At 57.9% G+C, this 21,561-nt stretch overlaps 2 protein-coding genes across 5 annotated transcripts in view; one reads left to right on the top strand and one right to left on the bottom strand.

Annotated features, from left to right (window-relative positions):
* Positions 1-6,540, top strand: part of Bace2 (beta-secretase 2) — a 99,272-nt gene extending 92,732 nt beyond the window's left edge. The window contains exon 10 of the transcript XR_011708283.1: positions 6,344-6,540. The gene's annotated coding sequence lies outside the window, so the exon portion shown is untranslated. The remainder of the gene's footprint in view (positions 1-6,343) is intronic.
* On the bottom strand, positions 528-21,266 carry LOC114080200 (interferon-induced GTP-binding protein Mx1). Of its 4 annotated transcripts, none has more exons than XM_027921785.3 (14): positions 21,163-21,266; positions 18,731-18,868; positions 16,381-16,573; positions 15,247-15,384; positions 14,379-14,533; positions 13,429-13,567; positions 12,694-12,892; positions 10,835-10,913; positions 8,713-8,835; positions 8,184-8,325; positions 5,438-5,596; positions 3,734-3,810; positions 2,929-3,168; positions 528-853 (listed from the first exon to the last, which is right to left on the bottom strand). In XM_027921785.3, exons 2-14 carry the CDS (start codon positions 18,836-18,838, stop codon positions 623-625), a joined length of 1,983 nt encoding a protein of 660 aa, XP_027777586.3. In that variant the 5' UTR covers positions 18,839-18,868; positions 21,163-21,266; the 3' UTR covers positions 528-622. The 4 variants fall into 4 exon arrangements, with proteins under 4 accessions (XP_027777586.3, XP_034491409.2, XP_027777587.3 ...); XM_034635518.2 differs by having other exon boundaries at positions 18,731-18,912; positions 21,023-21,257; XM_027921786.3 differs by having other exon boundaries at positions 21,023-21,257.
* Between the last annotated feature and the right edge of the window lie 295 nt (positions 21,267-21,561).

Here is a 21,561-nt window from a genome sequence, read left to right as displayed (position 1 = left end):
TCCTGCACACCCCACCAGCCGCCCTCTCGGCCAGGACCTCTCAGCAGAACTGGCAGAGCGTCCTCTCCACCAGGACCCAGAGAGCCTCACCTGCAGGCCAGGCGCCCAGCAGGTACCAGTGACAACCTGAGGTCATGGCTTCCCAAGCTTGCCCCCTTCCCGGCCATCTCTAGGAAACAGCAGGACGCTGCTGTCCTCTGTCCTCCAGGCCCTGGGGAGGGCAGCTTCAGGGCAGGTCGGGCACAAGGCCCCTCCTCCTGCCATACTCAGGGTTCCCCAGGTACAAACGTGTCAGAGAAGTGCCGGGCAGCAGGGTTTATTAGGGACAGGTGGACACCCACCACGAGCCCTCCCACCCACAGCAAGACAAGGCTCCTGAGAGGACATTACAAATCAGGAAGGACACTGGCAGGGCGCTGAGCCCTCTGGCCCAGCTCAGGGCTCTCCTCTGACCACGGGGAATCACAGGCTCCCAGAGCCCCCAACCCTCATCCAGGGGCCAGCAGAGCCCTTGCCTGGGCAGCCGGGCTCATGCTCCCTCTCTGCTGAGGGACAGTCGTCACAGAGCCACCAGGAAAGGCCAGGGCCGCCTCCCTGTGCTGTGGACCTGGTGCACACAGCCTTAGCCAGGGAACTTGGCCAGCCGGTGCCGAGCCTGGGTCAGGCGCGAGAGCCGCTCCTTCAGGAACTTCCTCTTGTCGCTGGTGTCGCTGCGCTCCTTCAGCAGCCAGCCACAGGCGTCCTTGTCCTGCAGGAGCAGGAGCATGGCCTTCTGCAGCTGCTGGCCGAACGTCTTCAGGACGAAGAACTGGACGATCAAGGGCACGAGGCTGGAGATGCGGTTGTGAGCCTCCTGGGAGGAAGGGACAGGTCACAGGAGGCGAGGCCAGGTCAGCAGGGCACGCTGACCTCCCCACAGGAACCCTGGACGGACCCAGACTGGGGGTGCAGGCCCTCGCCTGGGCTCAGTCCCGACAGAGGCTTCTGTGCTGGGGACGGGGGGAGCCCTGCACGGGGCAGAGAACCACCCCACAGGTGTCCAAGACCGAGCTGGAGCGAGTGTTCCCAGCCTCCCTGACCATCGGCTCGTCCTCGTGGAAGAGGCAGACCTTCCTAAACCAGGCAGCAACACACTCGGCACAAACCCCGTCTCCACATCCCTGACGGCTCCTCTGCACAGGCCGACCTCAGCAAATGGGCACGTGCTGGAGCTTGGCAGGTCCTGCGGCCTCCCTGGGGCTCAGTCTCCCTCCCTGGGAGGCAGGGTGCAGGGCAGGACCCTCTGGGATGGCCCAGGAGATGAAGCGTGTGGTCAGATGCCAGCGAAGAAGACGCCAGGCAGGCGAGGAGCACCCAGTGGCTGCTGCAGGGGAGGCTGAGAGGGAGCAGAGCATGGTGCGCCTGGGGCGAGTGGTGGGAGCCCCAGCTGCTGTGCAGGAGGGGACGGCTGCGGGCAAAGGGGCCCTTGGGGGACATGCTGGGACCTGGGCATGCAAGGGTCAGCTGGCCCTAAGTAAGCAGATGACTCTACATTGTGGGTGGGCCTTTCCGGTCAGGGAAAGGCCTTCAGGGCAAGAGGACACCCCAGCCGCGGGCTCGGCTCACTTGGCCCCAGTTTCCAGCTCCGCAGTCACTGGCCACAGTCATTGGCCAATTTTTGACTTCTTAGACATATCCCTCGGGTCCTGTCTGCCTGCGGAACCTGGCTCGGGCACTGCAGGCTTCCACAGGCATGGGCTGTGGACAGGGTCACCTCTGCAACCTCCCTGTGGTAGCAGAGGCTGCAAAGAGATGGTGCTGTCAAGAGGTGACGGACTCCTGTGCTCCACCCTAACGTGGGACACTGGGCAGTCACTGGGGGAGCCAGGTTGCTCTTGGCATCTGAGTGGACCCATCTCCAGGGAGCAGTACGAGGGGCCAGGTGCAGGGCCGTGGGCAGCCTGCGAGCCTTTGTGCAGAAGCAGGAGAACACGCAGGTGCAGTGCAGCTCTGCAGCGCACGGAGTCACCTGGGAGCAGCCACAAGACCCTGGAGAAGGGCTGCTCCTCGGGCAGGCTGCAGGCTCCCATGGGGTGGTGGCCATGCATTTGCAGGGTCAGCCGTTCTGCTCCGTCACACCTCGCCCTCTCCCAAAACTCCCTGTGCCCCACTGGGGCAGCCTGAGCACCCAGGTACCAGGGGCTGCGGGATGGGCCCTGCACTCCTGCCACCCCCAATCGGCTCACTCCGGGTCTGCAGCCCTGAGTCTGCAGGGGATGGGGCTGGGCCCTGGATGCCAGCCCTGCACTCCAAGGGTGCTCTCCACCTGGACCCATGCGCTGCGCCAGGCCACGAGCCACAGTGCCCCTGGCCCCCCCAGGCACAGGGCATCCAGGCAGAGCTGCGGGCTGTGCAAGGTGCACACAGAGACACTCTGCCCACCGCAGCCCAGAGTGGGGAGGGCTGGGTCTGGAAACCAGGAGGGGCCAGCGCCTCACTCTGCAGATGCTCAGGCCCCAGAAGCTCCGCCTGAGCTGCACCTGTGACTTCACATGGGGAGCAAAGGCAGCGCCAGGCCAAGCAGGCGTCTCCAGGACATGGGTCCCTGTGAGCTGCCAAGCCATCCCAACCCTGTGCTGGGAGACTCGCCCACACGCCTCTCACGGAACATTCTCCATGAGACAGCACTGCACAGAGAAGAATCCAAGTCTCAGAGAGGGTAAGCGGCTTGGCCAGAGCCACACAGCCAGTGGAAGCCAGATTACCACGTGCTCTAAGCCACAACCAGTTCTGTCTACCTGAGGTGGAGCTGCCCCCAGGGACGCTCACCCAGACCTGAGAGGTGGAGCTGGCTGATGGTCACCTCACAGCCACCGTGCCATAGACAGAGCGGGGCTCAGGCAGCAGGGAAACCACAGAACCCCTAGGATGGAGACCCTGCACACGCACCTTGCGATAGGCATCGAGGTGCTGGAAGATTTCAGCCATGGACGACTCCTCTGCAGAGACAGACTGGCTCTGGCCGTGGGATTTCCTCTTCTCCTCCTCTGCCTCCTTCTCCCTGACGCCCTGCAACGCGCCCCGGTAGACCTGGTCCTGGCAGTACACGATCTGCTCCATCTGAAAGTGAAGCCGGATGCACCTCTCCGCTCCTTGCTCTTGTTCCAGCCTGATGTCCTCAATCTTGGACTGCGGTGAGAGAGACACAGCTCAACCTCCTCCACCAAGTCACCCGGGCAGTAGGCAGTGGGTCATCAGCATGCCCACAGCCTGGGTCACCAAGGTGAGCACGGCACGGCCTGGGGCAGCCTGGGCCACCCCCTGCTCATCAGGCCTGACCCCAGCTGAGGTCAGAGCCCTGGGGTCCTGAGCCCACTGAGCAGCCCTCTCCCCAGGTGGCCCTGCTGGGCTCTGGGCCACGCCTGTCCCCTGGGCACGAGGGTCTCCTTCACTCCTCGCTCTCTGCTCACTCTCCACAGATGCTGTTTCTGTATTCAGCTTCTCACTGAGGGCCCCAGCTGGGGGCACGCCCACCTTGTGACCTCCAACCTGACCAAGGCGGCCTCTCTCCTGAGAGTCACAGGCTGCGATTCTGCCTGCTCTCTCCCTCCCCAACCCTCCTCTGGCTCCAACCCGACCTGGTGGAGGAACTGCTTCTCCAAGAGCCAACGAGAGGCCGGGAACGGACAGAGGAAACAGGTAGGGTCCCCCGCCAGCCTGGGGTCAGCCTTCGAAAACCACGGCTTCTTCTCACCTTGGCAGTTTTGTGGAGGTTAAAAAATTCAGCAAAGTTCTTTTCTGAAGCATTTGTGAAGGCGATTCGCACCATATCTGACCAAAGAGAAAAAGAGGTTCGACAGTGGTGGCGGCCCTGGTGGCCCACGCAGCCTGCACAGAGCCCAAGACACACGACAGGCCAGGGGCCAGGCCTGCTCCCCCTCCCGCACCTGCAGAAGTGGGCCCTCAGGTCCTCGGAGGGGTCTCCTCGCTCAGTAGCCCTGGCCGCCACTCCACAGAACACTCATGTGAGCTCAGTTTCAAAGAATGTGGCTTGTGGGGACCAGGATTCTAGTCATACTTAACGATAAAACTGTCACATCAGCCTGAAGGTTGTCCAGAGAATCTGCAGGACCACGATATTCATTTGAAACGAAATGCAAGAGCTGATTCTCACTACATAGAAATTCCCGCCATCGCTCTCGTGTTAGGAGCACACATTCCCGCTCTTCCTATTCACGGGATCGTCCTTGATCCCAGAGCACCAGATCGTCACCCTTGAATAGTCTGAACTGACCCCAAACCTCAGCTTTGTGAAACACAAGTAGCTCCCGAGATGCTGACTGACTGCACTTCTCTTGGGTAACTTCGGGGCCTGCTGCAAGGACCACAAGGTCACCATAGGCCAGAGCTCTGCAGTGACGAGGGTGCTGGTGGGGACGCCACCCAGCAGGCCAGGTTCCTGGGACTCACCCTGCTGAGCCCGGGGAGGCTGCCCCACCAGCTGGCCCCTGGCCACCTCTATTACCACTCTTGATGAAGAGGCAGGGTGTGCGGGGAGGGGAGGAGGGGAGACATCAGGCCTTCTCCAAACCTCGGGGAGATGATTTCAGGAAGGGGTGAGAGAGGACAAAGTCGGGTCTGCCCTCAGGGCTCTGACCTGGTTCCCTGACCACAGCAATGCCACCGCACCCACTCGACCCTTGAGGCAGTGCCAGGCCCTCACCGGGTGCATGGCCATTCCCCCAACCCCGCTTCTCAGAGGAGCCAACACACAGAGCGTTGCAAGGGCTGTGCTCAGGGCCGTGGGGCAAGGGGCAGGGTGGCAGAGGGAACCCCAGCCTGGCCTCCAGCCCTGACATGCCTGTTGGGGGCATGGGGACCTCCTGCCTCATAGGAGCATCTCTCGCCCCACTAAACATTTCTGTGGGCACAGACAGATTCAGGATGAGGGTTGGTCACCAGGAGGACAAGCCAGCTGTGGAAGCTGCCATGTCCACCCCACCCCACCCTCCGGGGAGGGAAGTGGGGCTGGGGTTCCAGTCATCACCAGGCCCGGGTGGGGAGGCCTCCAGAAAACCTCTGAGCGTCTGAGCTGAGACCCACGCCACCCGTCATGGCACAAGCCCCGTGTCCTCAACACCCTCAGCACGCACAGCAGAGGCCAGGCAGCATGTTCCTGGGATCACCTGTGACGCCCCAACCGGAGGACGGGGCAGGCCTGAGGGACAGGCAGGGATGTGCTCCTGATGGGCTATGCATACTCTTGGGGACAGTCTGGGGGAGTGTGTCCTTAACCAGTGGGGTGGCAGTGTCAGAATGGAGCCCTACAGCAGGCTGGGGTCTGGGCGGCAGAGAGGGCTGCTGGGAGAAAACCCCGGGAACAGCTGTGAACCCGAGCCCGGCTCCGATCACCCTCCTTGCCTGAGAAGTGAAGGCCAGAAAGTGACGTGGTGCTCACCCGTCACCGTGTGCAGCATGTCCACGGCCGGCTCCTCCAGGGACCTGAGCTGCTCCTTTATGATCGTCTCAAACGTCCTGTAGTTCACAAAGCCTGGCAGCTCCCGGCCACGGTACTGGTTTTCAAACTTCCTGATCTCTTTACGCAGAACTCCATGCCCTACAGGAGGAAAGGGGCTGTGGGTAAGACCCCCGCGGGTGGTCGACACCACCTTCCTGGTCTTCTGAAGACCTCAGTGGGAGAAGCGAATTCCCAGGAACCTCGATTTGGGAATGGATGACCCTCTGGTCTGTAGTAAGGAGATGGCCTTTGTGGTGTCCCTAGACCCCCCCCAGGGGTCACACAAGGAAATATCAGGCGCAGGGTCTCAGGGAAGGCCTACTGGACAAAGCACTGGCCTGTGTCATTGTGTCACTCTGCTCCACTTCTGCCAGAGAGAGAGGACGACACATCGCCTCCCCAACCAGGACCACAGGGCCTCTGGGGGCAGCAATGACCCTGACATCAGCTGCAGCCACCTGCCCACCAGGTGCTCTTGGGCTGTGGTGACAGAGGAGGTGTCCGTCATAGAGGGGACAAGAGGGCACAGGCACCTCAGGTGCTGTAACGAGGCTCAGTGACACTGTCCACTAGGCAGAATGCTCAGCTTCTCTTCACACTGTGTGCCCAAGGTGCCTGACCATGGGGACGCTCCCTCAGGGTGCAGCCTCAGAGGGGCCCAGCTTCCCACCTGGAAGGATGGTCTCTGGGGCCTGTTTGCTCAGGGATTTTCTGGTAGGAAATTGTTTTTGAGGTCAGTTCACAGGCAATACCACTCACTCTGCCAAGTGGACAGTCCTGTGGCTCTCAGCGTGTCTAACTGATCTGGGACTCCACCACTATCTAATCCACCACTATCTCTTCTAGAGGCTGAGAAGTCCTCCCCTGGAATACACCACAGGCCGTCACTGTCCCTGCCAGTTGGTCCCTCTCTCCAGTCCCTGCGACCACCACTCTGCTGGCTGACCGACAGCTCTGCCCACTGTGGACACATCATAGGTATTGACGCAGGTGCATGTGGCCTGTTGGGACTGCTTCCTGCACCTACAGGGTGTGTCCAAGGTCCAGCCATGTTCAGAATGGGTCACGCGTTGGGCCTGGGACTGAGAATTTCACATGGCACAGTTGTGTGTGGTTTGGGGAAATTCCTGGAAATGCAGGTGGGGGTCCCACCACCTAAGGCCTCATAGTGCGACCCTGGTGTGGGCAGGGTCTGTAAGAGGCAATGGGTCTAAATAAGGGTGCTCCTGTGAGCACCACAGAGGAGAGCTGGACATGGGCCAAGTCCACCATGTGAGGAGACCTGGGCTGCTGTGGGGACCCCTGCTCTGCAGTTCCTGTGTGGACATGGGTCTCAGGGCCCTGGAGTGTGGACCTAGTGGTGGAGCTGCTGGCCATCATCCAAAGCAGCTGTGCCACCTCCCTCTCCACCCACAGCTCATGAGGGTCGTGTCTGTCCCTGGCTGTGAAGCGGTCACCCTGTGGTTTTCAGGTGCCTGCAGCCATTTCTGGGTCTTCTTCCTGAAGTCGTGTCTCTTCCCATTTTCTCACTGGGTTATTCGGGTGTTATTATGGAGTCTCAAGAGCTCTGTCTTCTACACTCCATGCACTGCGTTTCACCCCCGTGTGATTGCAAAGGATTCCCTGTTGGAAATGGGCAGTTGTCCCTCCCTAACCCCAGAGGCACCCACAGCAGGGGACAGCCTCTGCTCCCTGGAATTGCAGGGCTGAGCAGTGTAGGAACAGAGGCCACAGTGATGAGGTAAATCGCTGTCCCCTAATGAGCCGTCCATGGGCTTCTCCAAAGAGCACCGCTCCAAATCCCCACCACCTCCATGCCGTCGGCCCATGGATTCCACAGGGTGGCCTACCCAGAGAGGAGCACCACTTTCCCAGGTTTGAGACTAAAAGCCAAAGAAATCTGTTGCTCTGAAGCTCTGGATGGTGGAAGTGAATAGTGGACACACATCAAGGTCCTCGAGGGACAGCAGGTCACTTGGAATGTGCTTGGCTGCCACACCCTGATCAACTCATCTATGACTTCCTTCAGCCTCTTGAAATCTGGATAGATCATTCCAGAACTGCCCTCTTCCTCCCCAGATTCCTGGGGGAGGGGGGAGGGCGCACAGGTGGTCTCCAGTGGGCTCTTTGTCTTCATTCTCTGCTGCCACAGGTGGCCAGGCTTATGCCAGCAGTACCCTCACTGGGATGTAGGACACCAGATGCACCATGTCCCTCCACTCACTATTGGGGAGCAGCGTCTCTTCTGGGGGCTAAGAAGTGTTCTGTGGTAACCTTGGACATCAGTCATGACGGCTCATGGCCTCGTCCGCAGCATGGAGCCGAGCAGGTGAGCTGCTTTCTCCTAGCTGCCTCCCCAGCATCCCCACCAAGGAACCTCCTCCCCCAGACTCAGCCCAAGGCTCCTGCCATGACCAGGCCTGGACTCGCTGACATGGCCAAACGTGTCCCCAAGTTCATGCTGAAGTTCTCCAATGTGGTCCCGAGGGCTCTACCCCAACATCTGGGTGCCTGCCCTTAGAAACAGGCCCAGGGGAGTCTGGCCTCTGCTTCCCTTGAGGACACAGCTAGACAGCGCCATCTTGAAACCAGACACCCAATCAGCTGGCGCCTGGACCTTGGCGTTCACACACCCAGAACAGTGAGCCGCGGGTTTCCACTGCTTATACACACCCAGCACCCTCACCTTTTTGGAAGTTCTCTTCAATCACAGTACTCCACTTGTGGAACTCCTTTCGCATCCTGGTAAACAGCCGCATTTCTTCTGGCCCTACAACTTCCTCGGCTTGTACTATAGCATTGATGTCCTGATTGAACTCATTGATTTTCTGCAAATAAGGACAACATCAGTGTGAGCAGACCTTCAAACAACAGACGCCAGGGTGTTTGCAGGCCTGTGGGTGCTGGGCTTGGATGAGCCTTTCCCCCTCCTGGGCGACCCTGGATTAAAGGGGGTGAGGCATTTCAGGTACCAGGAAGCCCCACCCTTCCCTTCCACCTTCAGTGGAGGAGAGGACTGAGACCTACTCCCTGCTACCCAGCCTGCACACACCCTCCACTCCCTGGCCACTGCCTCAGCCCTGTCCCTTTTAGGGCCAAGTGGGCAGAGGGCCGTGGATAGCCTCATGGGAGTGAGGACAGAAGCGGATGAGGCTCAGCGTCCCCGTGTGGACACCAGGCGGAATCTGCCCCACGAGGCCCCGGGGAATACTCACGTCTATCAGGAAGAAGGTTTTCAAGCTCTCCTCCTCTGGGACGTCCACGCCAAAGTATTTCAACTCCTCGGTTACTTTCTGGATATTTTCCTTTATTTGATTTTCCAGCAGTGGCAGGGATTTCTGGGAAAACGATGGGATATACAAATATGGACGCGGAAAAAAAAAATGAGGCCACAGGCCTGCTCACCAGAGTAGCTGCAAGGTACATGTGACGTCCTGATGTCCTCTAAAGACTTTCCTGTGCAGAGAGACACACTGGGGCATCCCCTTCCACCAGGGCTGCCCACAGCCTGCTCCTGCACACAAGCCCATGAGCCGCACAGAGACGCCCACTGAACATGATTCCTGGCCACCTAGGAGCCACCAGGGGGCCACTGCTTCTGCATCATGTTCCACGAGCTCTGGTGGTGCAGGGGTGCAGACAGATCCACTGTCTGCAGTTGGAACAACTTGAGATTCCTCAACACTTAGATGTTGTTCTCAGCAGGGAGAAGCTAGCAGGGACTTCTGTTCCTAACAGGTGGCTAAAGTTATCCCACTACCCGGTATATACCCAAGGGACTTAAAATCAGTGAACTACAGGGACAGAGCCACATCAATGTTTGGAGCAGCTCAATTCACAATAGCTAAACTATGAATCAACCCAGGTGCCCTTCAACAGATGAATGGATAAAGCAAATGTGGTGTATGTACACAGTGGAATATTACTCAGCCATAGCGAAGAGTCAATTATGGCATTGACCACTAAAGAAACGGAACTGGAGATTATCCTACTAAGTGAAATAAGCCAATCCAAAAAAAGCAAAACAAAACAGAGGCCAAACATTCTGACATGTGGATAATAACACCCAATAAATGAGGAGGGAGGGGGAAAGAGAAGTTCATTGATTTAAACAAAAGTGAATCAAGGAAAGAAATGAAAGCTGAGAATAGGGATGACTTTAGAGAGAATCAGACATAATTTACTACATTCATATACATAAATACATGACCAGTGCAATTCCACATCATTACAACCATAGGAATGGGAAGTTATAGTTCACGTATGTAAAATATATCAAAATGCACTCCACCCTCATATATATATGTAAAAACAACACATAAAAATGGACTGGTTAAAAAAGGGGGGGAATCTGAAGCAAATACCAAAAAATCTACCAAGTTCGTATATAAGTGTCTATTAACTGTTTTGTATATACTTGATATATTTCATATGTAAAGAAATCACATCACGTCTGAAGCAAAATCAGAAATAAATGCGAAAGTCCTATTTAAAAATTAAAAATAAATACAATAAAATACAAGGTGACTGAGTGCCCCCAGGTCCCCGCCCCTGCAGCTTGGAGGGTGCCGCCAGGCCCTCAGCAGCCTCCCTCACACGCGCCCATGACTGGCAATGTGAGGAGGGAGACTCAGAGTCTGAAGCCAGCTGATGGGCCTCAGACTCACCTTGGGCCTCGAGGACAGTGACCTAGCTAAGAAAAATTGAGCTTGGGTTTAGGAGTGTGACCCAGTGCAGGGGCAAAGATAAGTCCCAGGCAGCTCTACGTGGGCAGTCTGCTAAGGGATGAGCTCTTTCTGCATGACGCTGGCCCAGAGAGCTCCACCCTCATGACCAGGTCCACCAGACATCACCCTGCTCTCCACCTGCACCCTGGGACTTTGGGAAAGACCTTGAACGCTGGTGCTGGGCAGCATGGCAAGATCTCTACTGAGACTCTGTGCCCACACGGGAGGCAGCTCTCCAACAGGGCTGCTGCCGCAGTCCACACGGGCTGAGGCCCTAACTGCTGAGAATTACAGTGGTGTGAGCGAGACACTGCCAGGTCCCACAGAATCCAACACTCTTCTCCCTGGAGACCCACTGGGAACCCAGCTCCTAAGGATACCCACACATCAAACCCCAGGACAGATGGACTCACAGCCAGGGTGCCACCCACATCTGCTGTGTGAGGCAGCAGAATCCCAACACCAAGGCTTCTCGTGCTGGAGTCACCAACGGCAAAGACAGCAGGATGTGTGCCGAGAAGCCTTGAGAGGGCTGGGTACAGGACCTCCCCAGCACTGTGGACGGCTGGGTGCCAGGGACCCCTCAGAGAGGACATGGGGCTCTGCTTACACAGATGTGTGCAATGAGCTCAGTGGTCAGTCTCTCCGCCAGGCAGGGAATCGTGGCCTTTCCTTCGTCCAGCAGAGCCCTGGGAGAGAGAGCAAAAGGGACATCTGTGGTCACGTGGACAGCACATCAGAGTCTGCATGTGCAGATGGGAGGCTGGGACAGACTCAGGCGCTTCCAACCGAACACAAGGGCATACAGCTGGTACCCAAGCAATGCTCAGGGCTGGATCAGACCTGGTTGCCTGTGGGCAGCTCAGGTATGTCCACAGAGGCTGGAACTGTCCCTTCCAGCTCATCAAATAAATGTGTCTCAAGACATCCAACTGCAGATTTGGTCTCCAAAACATACACGTGTACACCTCAGACACGCTTCCGTAGCACACACACACCCTTCCGTGTGTAACAGGCGTGACTACACAGCACCTGTGGGGACAGGACTGCACACAAACATGGTGCCTATTTACATACACACGTGACAACTGGGGAACCCAGAGACACAGCTGCCCCAGGGTGAGAACTGCAACCATGTTCACGTGGAGGAGGGAGGCCACAGAGTCTCCTTGTAATGCCAAACTTGGGCCCACAGGGTGAGGTATTGCAGGTCTCTGACATTGGTAGTCCCTGAGGGTGGCAGGCGGCAGGGGCTGGAGACCCTCACCAAGCCTGACTGTCCACAACCATCCATTTTTCCCAACGTGTATGAAACATGCCATGTTGTTTGACTTTTAGCTATTTAGAGTGCACACTTCAGAGACGCTATGACTTTGACACTGTGGCTCAGCACGGCCACCTCCCACCTCCAGAACTTTCCTGTCTTTGAACATTGCTCCATTAACCGCCAAGCCCCGTTCCCACCTCCTCCAAGGCCTGGCCAGTTCTCTCCTGTGGCTGTGAGTTTCCTGGCTCCAGGGACCTCGTCCAGTGCAGACACACGGCCTTGGTCTGGTGTCACAGTCTTTCCCTTGGCACAGTGTCTTCAAGGTCCAGCCACGTGGCAGCAGGAGGGGGCTTCCTGCCTTTCTGAGCCTGGGCGGGAGCGTCCACACCTGCCCACAGCTACCCTGCTTCTGCACTCCTCGCTCCTCGGATGTTGGGTGTCTCTCACCTTCTGGCTGCTGTGGAACGCACTGCAGCTGCCACTCTGTGCATGCACCTGGGACATCCTGTCACTCCATGGGACGCCCGGAAGCCCCCGGGGAACTGAAGGCAATAAGGCTGAGACTCCCCCTGGCTCTTCTTTGAGATCCCACCAGCGTGTCCGTCAGTCCTGCCTTCTGAAGAGGCCTCACTGGACACAGGCACTTCTGCACCTGCGACTGCAGATGCCGGGGCCGAGGTCACAGGGACCCGCATGGTCACCTTTCATGGCTAAGTTAACTACAGCTGATGTCCGTTTTGGTCTGTTAGTTAGGGAAGACCCCATTCAGGCTTCCCCAGGTGTTCAACACAACCCCATGCCCCTGACTGGCAGCGACCTCTCTGGCTCCTTGGGTGAAATGTGCGTTGGTCAGTGTCAAACACGCAGGCACCTGTGTCCGACCTGGGCTCTCTGTTTTTCTCTGTTGTTCCATCCATGTTTCTACTCTGGTTCCAGCCCCACACGCTTAGATGACCGCAGCAAGCAGCCTCCTTATTCCCTTAAATTAGGGGGCAAGGCTGTGTGCGTCCCTTTCCTCTCAGGACAGCTCTGCAGTCAGTGCCGGGGGCACACAGGCTGACGCACACTCACTCCCATGTGCGCACACACACACACTCACACACACACACACGCTGCCAACACCTGCTTCAGCCCAGCCACTCTCCCCGGCAGGGACGGCCGTCTTGCTTGGGGCTGGCCTTGGGGAAGCGCAGCTGACCAACCTGAACTGAGGGTGGTCCTCGAAGAAGGCCTTCTCCTTCTGCAGGGCCTCGGCCAGGCTCAGCCGTGACTGGATGTCGTGCTGGCCGCGGCACTTGACGATCATGTAGCCCTTCTTCAGGTGGCACACGAGGTTCCTCACCACGTCCACCACGGTGTCTTCAGTGCCTTTGTCCACCAGGTCGGGCTTCGTCAGAATTCCTGCCAGCCAGGGACTGGGATCAGAGACCGTGCAGTGTCCCAAGGCAGAGGGAAGAAGCAGCCCCCGGCCTCCTCCCAGCCCAGGGCCAGCAGACAAGGGCCCCTACAGAACCCACGAGCAAGCTGGAGTCCCAGTCCACAAAGACTTGCAGGGAAGGCCTCAGGGAGACAGGGGGCCATGCTAGAGGGGTGGCCCTTCCCCAGCTCCTGCACCCAGGCCCATGGAGGGACAGGCCGTGTTCTGTCCGTCCTTCACCATGCACAGACCAGCCTGGCTGCCCTCCAGAGATCTCAACTGGGAGCTTCTCCTTCCTGTTCCTGCCCACCCTCGGAGCCCAGGGCGCCTTCCCAAAGGGACATGGGTCAGGAGGCCATGAGGTGGCCAATAAGGATCAACGTGGCTCCCTTCCTCCAGACCCAGTGGACACGGAACCTACACCTGGGGGGTTCCTGAGCCACGTGCAGGTACCCTCGGGCAGCCAGCCTCTCCCCTGGACTCAGGGATGTGGTCCCACCGTCGGCTCCCTGCTTCTCACCTATGGTCCTGTCTCCGTCAGGGTCCACCTCCTGCGCCATGCTCAGTGCCTCCGTGGTGGCGATGTCCACGTTGCTGGGGACCACCACCAGGTTGATGGTCTCCTGCTTTTGGATATACTTCCTGATGAGTCGCTTGATCTATAGGAAAAAGAGGCCGTGACTTCCCAGCACTGGGCTGGACAAGCAGCAGACACACTGGGGTGGACAAGCAGGGGACAGGCCCAGACCATGCACTTGCACTCAGGCACTCAGTGTCTGCAACCTCCTCCGTGGGCAAGTGAACCTGCAAACACAACCCCGTGGCTCTGCCAAGCCAGACGCAGGGCAGCGGTGCCTGCGGACTGTGGAGCCCCAGGTCAGGGAAGGCCGTGAGGCTGTGGCTGCCTACTGTCCCTGAGGCCTCAGATCTGAGGGTCCCAGTGGAGAGCAAGACACCAGACCTACTGCCTGACTCACTTCCTGAGTCTTCCTTCCTGGGGTGAGAGCCACGGGGGCCATGTGTCACCTCCTCTGTGCCTTCACCCTCTCTGCCCACTAGGAGCCCTCTAAGAGATGGCAGGGTGCGTTCCACACAAAACTTCACCGTGACCCAACCAAGGCTCGGCTGAACACACAGAGATGATGCCTTCCTGCATTCTGAGGCCCAAAGTCCCTTCTTCTCTAAGGAAGGGGACGAGGTGACGCTCTGATGTCTGAAATGCTCAAGGAGCGTCCAGAGCTCCCGACCATGGACTCTTGGAGGCTACAGAAGTGCAGGCTGTGCTCCCACAGGCAGGAAGGACAGAGCTGCCTGTCTACACGGTCGTCTCTGTCCACTGGGGATCGTGACATTGGCTCTCCACTGCCACTCGCCTCCACACGCCCCCTTCAACCAGGACCTGGACTCCCGGCTGCACTCATGCAGCGCCCCCTCATCCGGGGCACAGGCAGGTGGAGGCTGGAGTCTCACCTGGCGCCCGATGTCAGTGGGCTGATTGCCAACAGCCACCCTGGTAATGCCAGGAAGGTCGATGAGGGTCAGATCCGGGACGCTGGGGGAGCTGACCTCCAGGCTGATGAGCTCATCGCTGATGCCCAGCCCTGTCCCGGCGATGAGGTTCTGGGCTGTGGAGAGGAGAGGACACGGGGTGCAGCTGAAGGGCGGTGCCCCATTTAGGGAGCCTGCCACAGCAGCTCTGGCTCGGGGGTCCTGAGGGGCAGCAGGTTTGGAGCCCCTTCCCCTTTGGAGATTGGACCCCATGTTTCCTCAAGAGGTGACTCGGTACTTTCCCTGCTGTGCCCAGGACTGTCTATAGAGGGACCTGGGACATCTCCACTGGGCCAGCCGGGAGTCCTTCCTGATGGCATGCTGTGACCCTCCCCTGGGTGTGGGAGGAGAGTCACAGAGAGGAATGTGAGGACACCAGGGGACCCAGACCAGAGCTGGGAACTTGTTAGGGCACCAGGAACCGGTGAGTTCTGTTAGGAGCCTGCTTTTCTCTGGACCCCTCTCGGTATTGACACATTTAGAATGGGAGAAGGTTCCTGAGGGCCACCTGGTGCTTCTGAGCGTAGACACCATCTCTCTGGAATGTCTGTTACAGTCTAGAACATGGCTGCAAATAATGACGTCGGCATGTGTGGCCAAGGCAGCTCACTGCTCCTGCAGTACCCAGGTCCCCAAGTCGTGTGTGTGACCCTAACATGAGGCAGAGGAGGTGCAGTAGCTCTGGGGTGGGTGAAGGGAGGGCTCCCGAGGGAGCAGGCCCAAGGCAGGGGAGACGGGGACCCTCTGCACTAGCTGGGCCTGGTGTCCAGGCAAGACCACGGGCACTCACCTTTATTGATTTCCCCTTCCACCTGTGAAGCCTCTGAGAGCTCCAACTCCATGTCCAGGTAACTGACCTTGCCCCTCCACTCATCCTCCTGCCCCAGCTTCTTCATCCTCAGCACAAGAGGGCACCTGGTGACGATACCTAGGAGACCACACTAATGTCAGTCCTCTGCTCTGCTCTGGAGGCTGGAGGGGCCATGCACCCACAGATCTCCAAGGTTGATGCCATCATCAGGGGAGATGCCCAGGCAGAAGCCTCTGGTCTCAAAACCCTGCAGTGACCTCATGCACTGGGGCATCGCGTCTGTGGTGACCTCAGACATGAGCTTTTGGAACAGTCACCCCAGTGACTTTCTCTCATTCATCTAAACCCATGAACACTTCGGGGTTTCAACCCAATGTACTGCCTTCAGGTCAGGTGACAATCTCCCAAACACAGGCAAGCGGCCCTCCCTGCTCCTGAGCCACCCCCCACTCACTGCTCCCCCAGGACACATTCCCGTTCAGAAGGAGCGTCTATAAGCCCTCTCTGAATCCTGGCTGTCTAAGAGCTCAGCCTCTGAGCTCTCACAGGCTCCTCTGTCTGTGCAAGTCAAAGGCATCACTCTAAGATGCCCATCATTGTCCCCCCAGCTGGCCAGTAACCTGGTGGGATGAGCTCAGGAGAGACACCCAGGTGTACTGTGTTCTGGGCAGGGACACTATCCATTCAGACTCTCCACCAACTGCAGACCCCATACAATCCACAAAGGCGTGCAACCAGACGGTGTAAGAGACAGAGAGCTCTTCACCCCAAATGCACAGGCTGAGCCAATCACCCCGATGTGGCTATGTTTGCAGATGGGGCCACTGAAGAGGCAATTAGAGTTGACAGATGTCATCAGGGGTCACAACAGGAAAGTCCTGACCCATGTGATTGGCATCTTTGTAAAATTACGTGGAGACCCCAGGAATCTTGCCCAGAGAAAAGGCCACATGAGGTTAGGGCACAGTGAAGAGGTGGCCACCTGCAGGCCCAGAAGGACCTCAGCAGAACCCACCTTCACCTTCCACCTGCAGCCTCCAGACTGTGGAGAATACAGAACTGCTCTGGGAGCCACCAGGTGCCCGAGGACAATAGTTAGAAATGAGTTCTCACCACTGCCCCTGGGGAGAGCCACTCCCGACAGAGCCTCCAGCACAGAGCTCTTGCCCGAGCTCTGGTCCCCAATGACGGCGATGGCAGGCAGGGCCAAATCCCGCTCCACGCCCAGGGCCCGCAGGGAGTCGATGAGGTCGATGCAGGGGCGCACCTTCTCCTCGTACTGCCTGCAGAGGTTGAACTCGGACCCCTGGAGAAGGCCAAGAGGACACTCTGTTATGTGCAGGTCACGCTCCACCAAAGATGGCAATGTGGACAGGAGTAATATAGGGTCCCTGGAATCCCACCAAGGGGAGGGGGGATACCTGAAGAAGTCGTGCACGCACCCCTCCATCGAATGCAAAACATAAACCAAAGGTCCAAAACCCTCATAAAGACCCCAAAACAGGAAATACAAAACAAACTACATCCATGCACCTTAGAGTCAACTTGTTGTAGCACAGGGCCAAAGAGGAAATGCTAAAAGGGCCAGCACCTGAAACACCCTCTACAGAGGATCAAAGACGGGCTAGACAGCAGCTTCCTACACCCACCAACCAGGTGGGGAGACACTGCTTCTGGTGTGGGTTGGTTTATTTGGTGCTGGGTTTCAGTCCAAGGCTTCCCACTCTACTGAGCACAGCCCTAACCCTGGGCTGTACCCTCCTTCTCTGACAGGCTTAACACACTCAGAAAACCCCAGGAACGTGGGATTCTAGACCCACCCAAAAAAGAAGCAGGATGAGCATGGCTTGGGCGGTGGGTGACCCAGGGACGGCTGGGGCAGCGTGTCTCCCGCCAGCACAGCTGGCCTTCATCTAGAAGCAGGCAGGAACCAGGCAGGTGACTCTGTTCTATTTGAAGGAGGATTCATTAGGCTGCTATTCTTTTTTTTTTTTTTTTTAGAAGTTGGGTGCCTTGGCCAGGACCTGATGGCCAGTGTGGGATTCCGACAAGGCAACCTCATCCTGCTCTGCACTCTCCCCTAGGATGGTTCCATGAAAAGTGATAAACACTGCTGTGCAGGTGGCCTCCGGGAGCACACAGGTTCCAGAGGGCCAGAGACATCCACCCGGGCCATCGACGCTGATCCTGTCCCCATGCTACGGCTCTAACTCTCCAGGTCTCAGCTGCAGAGGGCCCGAGTACCTGCAGTTCCCGCACCTTCCAGGCTCTGCGGATGCTGTGGCTGGGGGCGCATTTGAGAACCACCGTCACTCTTACCTTGAAGTGGACGTGTGGGTTCACAGACGTACACCCACACCCAGACTAGAAAAGACCAGCTGCTTCCCAGGCAGGTGGGGAGAGTAGAGGTTACAATTTGGACCTGTCTCCCGGAGGCACATGTGGTGAAGCCTTGGTTCCCAGCTTGGAATTACTGGGAGCTACTTTGTAGTATAACAGGTGAGGCCTGGGGAGACGTAGGGGCCAGACTTCCTCTCTCTTTTGTCTCCCAGCCTTTGAGGGGAGCACCGTGTGTGGCAAGGCTCCCTGGCGTGCTCTGACACCACATCTCAAGGTAACAGTAAGTTGTCATGAACTGAAACCTCTGCCACCATGAACTGAGTCAGTCTTGTCCCTCCTGGAGCAGGACAACTGGGTCCTTGCACGCTCTGTTGGGGCCCAGGTGCAACTACGTGGGTTAGCTCAATGTGGCTGGGCGCCATGTTGTTCTGGGAGACCAGGGGGATGCAGATGGGCTGGTGTAGGGACAGGGCTGGCATCCACACCCAGGGCGCACTGTGCTGCCCCCGTCTCACCACGGGTCAGTGTGGAGGTCTCACTAGGACACTCCATCCCTAGGGAAGCCACGTGGTCTCCTCAGTGTAGAACGGAGACCTTTTGGGGGCGAAGCAGACATGGGGTGAGGACTGAGGCGCCCTGGAGACTGATCCCAACACTGGCCCTTTCAGCCGGGTGATGTGACAGGTTCTCCTCCCTCCACAGTCCGGCTTCCCAGCTCTAAGGAGGAGTCACAACAGTACTCGCTCTCGAGGCCCTGGGGAGGAGTCAGGAGTCAGGACCAGCTCAAGCCAGGTCCTTGGGGAGGGGGGGCTGGGGCCTTTGCTATTCCGGGTTTGAAATGCTGGCCTCTCGCCTGCTCTGGTGGACTCCATTTCCAAGCAACACTCAACAGTTGTCCCATGGTGTCAGCAGCAGTGTTGAAGTCACAGGCAAATGAGAAGGCCCACCCGACGCCTCCTCTCCTTACAGCACCTGCTTACGTTTCCCTCCCAGACGCCCCTCCTGCTGGGTTATAAGTCTTAGGGTGGGGATGGGAAGGACTCACACCCACTGTGACGGTCATCTTCCTGTTACTGTGTCAAAATTCCCAAAATAAAGCATCCCTCTGAACAGAGCCACTTACCAATGCCTCATTTCTCTCTGCCGTGGAAGCATCTCCATTTGGGAAGAGATGGTTGGATTCCACAGCAGCAGGATTAGCACAATTGACTTCTGATGGAGGAGGACTCATCTTCTTCCTTGTCTCCTGTCACACCTTGAACTTCACAGGAGATGTGCCAGTCAGTGCAGGTGGAAGCCCTGGCCCTGAGTGATGGGGCCTTGGTAAAGAACACAGCCCAGGCCTCTGTAGAACAGCCAGCCTCTGCCCACCCCCAGGATTGTGTGCTTCGAGGGCAGCATCTAGTCATCCCTGGCCCTCTGGAAAGGGAGGGTGGCTCCTTTTGTCTGGTAGGAGTCGGGTGATAAGGAAGGCCATCGAGTCAGAGGTCACTTATGGAGACTGTCCATCCACAGAACTCTTCTTGAGACAACCGCCCTCCACCTATTTTGGAAACAGGATCTGCACCTCACAAGCAAACGTGGGCTGAGAGCTTGGGTTCCTACAGTGTCCCTGGCTCCACAGAGAAGACCCCCTCCATCTGTCCCCTGGATCACCATGTTACTGGGCCAGGACGGCCTCAGTGGGCCTTAGTACACCATCAGGTGACATCATGGGTCCCTGGCCTGCTCTCCAGGACCATGGACTCACTTTGAGCAACCAAAGCAGTCGTTGGGTATATGCTCCCTCCCTCTGTTTTTTCCTACAGAGATTCCTGAGAGCTAAGTCCTGTGTGTTTTGTCTGCAAGCCACAAACTTTGTACCTTTCTAGGGTCATTTTGATCATCAGGGTGGATTCACAGAAAGGGAATCTCAGTCATTCCACCAGTTTCTACTCTCACTGCTCTGGGCCTCCAGCTGCCGTGTGCACCTGGACCAAGCAGATCCAGCACCATGGGTCTTGGTAGAGTCTTATGGCCATGACCCGCAGCTCTCAGCCCATGTTTGTTCATGAGGTGCAGATACTGCACCCTGGGTTTGGGGGGAGACTGCAAGGGAGCTGGGCCCCTCTCTCTCCTCCCTAGCTCTCCTCCCTCACTACTGCAGACCCCACTGGGCATGGCCCACGAGGGTACTGTGGTCACCTTGTGCAGAGGACTGGGTTTTGCCTGGACTTCTGTTGTCATCACAGTTTAGGGTCAGGGAGGGCCACTGTCCAGGTGCTGAGGACTCTTTGTGTTCCTTTCTAGGGCAGGTTCCTGTCTTGTGGCCACCTAATGTCCTGTGAGGTTGGGTGGGAGGCTGCTGCCTCTCCACTCCAGATTTCAGGCTGTGGGAGCCTGCACATATCTCCCAGACCAAGGTGCCAGCTTCCATCATTGCTGGGCACAGTGCCCACAGCAGGTGAGGGGCCATCCAGCCTGCAGGCTGGGCTCATCCATGTGGGGCAGAATCTTCAGCTCAGAGCCCAAAGGCTAGCAGGGAACAGAGGGAGGATTCAGAGCCTTCCTCCCTCAGGAGCCTAAAGAGACCCCCTGCCCAGCAGTTCTCGGGACAGCCTAAGGCACTGAGAACCAGCCACCTTCCCAAGGTGGCTCACTCTAGGTCTCACAACAGCCCTCCCAGGGCTAGTTGCCCTTTTGGTTTTTCTTCTAGAACCCTCTGGGACTGACAGTTAGTGGCCACCAGCACTTGATGGGCTTCCCAGGAAAAACCTTGACTTACAATGTGACCACTCATTCCTAGTACCCCATCTGAGCAGTGAGTGGTCACCAACCTCGTGGGGGACAGGACTCTGAGGCCCCTGGGGTCCTCTATCAGTCTGCAGGACTCCTGCCACTCTCCACCCCTCCAGGCACACCCAAGGCATCTCTGCAAACTGAGTCAGACCTCTAACCTGAGTCTGCCCCAGCCACTGACGCCCTTCTGTACCCCCAAGACCCCAAGATCCTAGGGATTCCAAGTCCAAGTCCACGGCTGGGGAGGACCTGGAGCAGGGGCATTGTGCCCAAGCCAGTCTCTGCCACCCCTTCCTGGGAACCTCCTGCAGGATCCCGAGGACTCCTCTGCCCTTCCAGGGGTCTCCTGGACTTGGCCTTGCTGGCTGCACCTCCTTAGGGGGAAAACACAACCCACCGAGACCATGGTCAGCAGCTGGGGTGGGCTCGCACCCCAGCAGCCCTGGGTCTGAAACTTTCTCAGGGCTCAGCCTTAGCCTGAGGCCCTCTGCGACCCCTGCACTCCCCATCCGGGTGCCTGCCCGCCAACACCAGCAGAAAAGCCACTGCCACTTAGGGGACAGTTTCTCAAACTCCACCCAAGAGCCTCCACAGGAGTTAGTTGGTGGGAACTAGAATGAAAGGGGTCTGAGCTCACCTGCAGCTCCTGTCAGTATCACTGTTTCCTGCAAGCAGCAAAGTCCCTGCAAGCAGCAATGTCCCCCGCAGTGCCTCCCCTGGGCGCCAGTCCACAGCAGGAATGCGCTGTGCTTGTCCCGCGCCTCTCTGGACACTCACCTGTCCCTGTGCAGTGACAGTGCAGGCGATGTCCAGCTGGGAGGCTTTAGGTGGTTCCACCAAACCCCGCCTGCTTGCTGGAAAACTAAGGGAGACAGTCCCTCTGAGCCCAGCCTTGGAGGTGGAGTTGGAGGTGGAGCCAGGCTCAGAAATGAAACCGATTCCTACCCAGATCAGGCTGCTGCCCTGCAGGGCTCCGCCTCCTGGATCTTGCTGAAAGGAGATGCTCCAGCCAGGCCACCCTGCTGTGTCTCCAGGGAAACTTGTGGGGACCTTGATAGGCAGCTTGATCTTTAGGAGAAGCTGGAGGCTTGCCATACAGGCAGCTGCAAAGACCCCTCTTCAAACCCTGATTCTTACCAATCAAGTCTCAAAGATTTCCTAAGTGTCCCTTAGAAT

Source organism: Marmota flaviventris, chromosome 8 (assembly GCF_047511675.1).
Source record: "Marmota flaviventris isolate mMarFla1 chromosome 8, mMarFla1.hap1, whole genome shotgun sequence".
NCBI lineage: Eukaryota > Metazoa > Chordata > Mammalia > Rodentia > Sciuridae > Marmota > Marmota flaviventris.
Note: the sequence above shows the minus strand (reverse complement) of the source record. Positions and strands in the feature narration are given on the sequence as shown.

What these genes read in the sequence shown, in the direction of transcription:
- LOC114080200 (XM_027921785.3), bottom strand. Translation starts at nt 18,838, where the DNA reads ATGAGTCCTCCTCCATCAGAAGTCAATTGTGCTAATCCTGCTGCTGTG. An exon ending in CCACTGACATCGGGCGCCAG is followed by an intron (nt 13,568 to 14,378) that starts GTGAGACTCCAG and finishes TTTTTCCTATAG; the next exon opens with ATCAAGCGACTCATCAGGAA. An exon ending in AAACCTTCTTCCTGATAGAC is followed by an intron (nt 8,326 to 8,712) that starts GTGAGTATTCCC and finishes CCTTATTTGCAG; the next exon opens with AAAATCAATGAGTTCAATCA.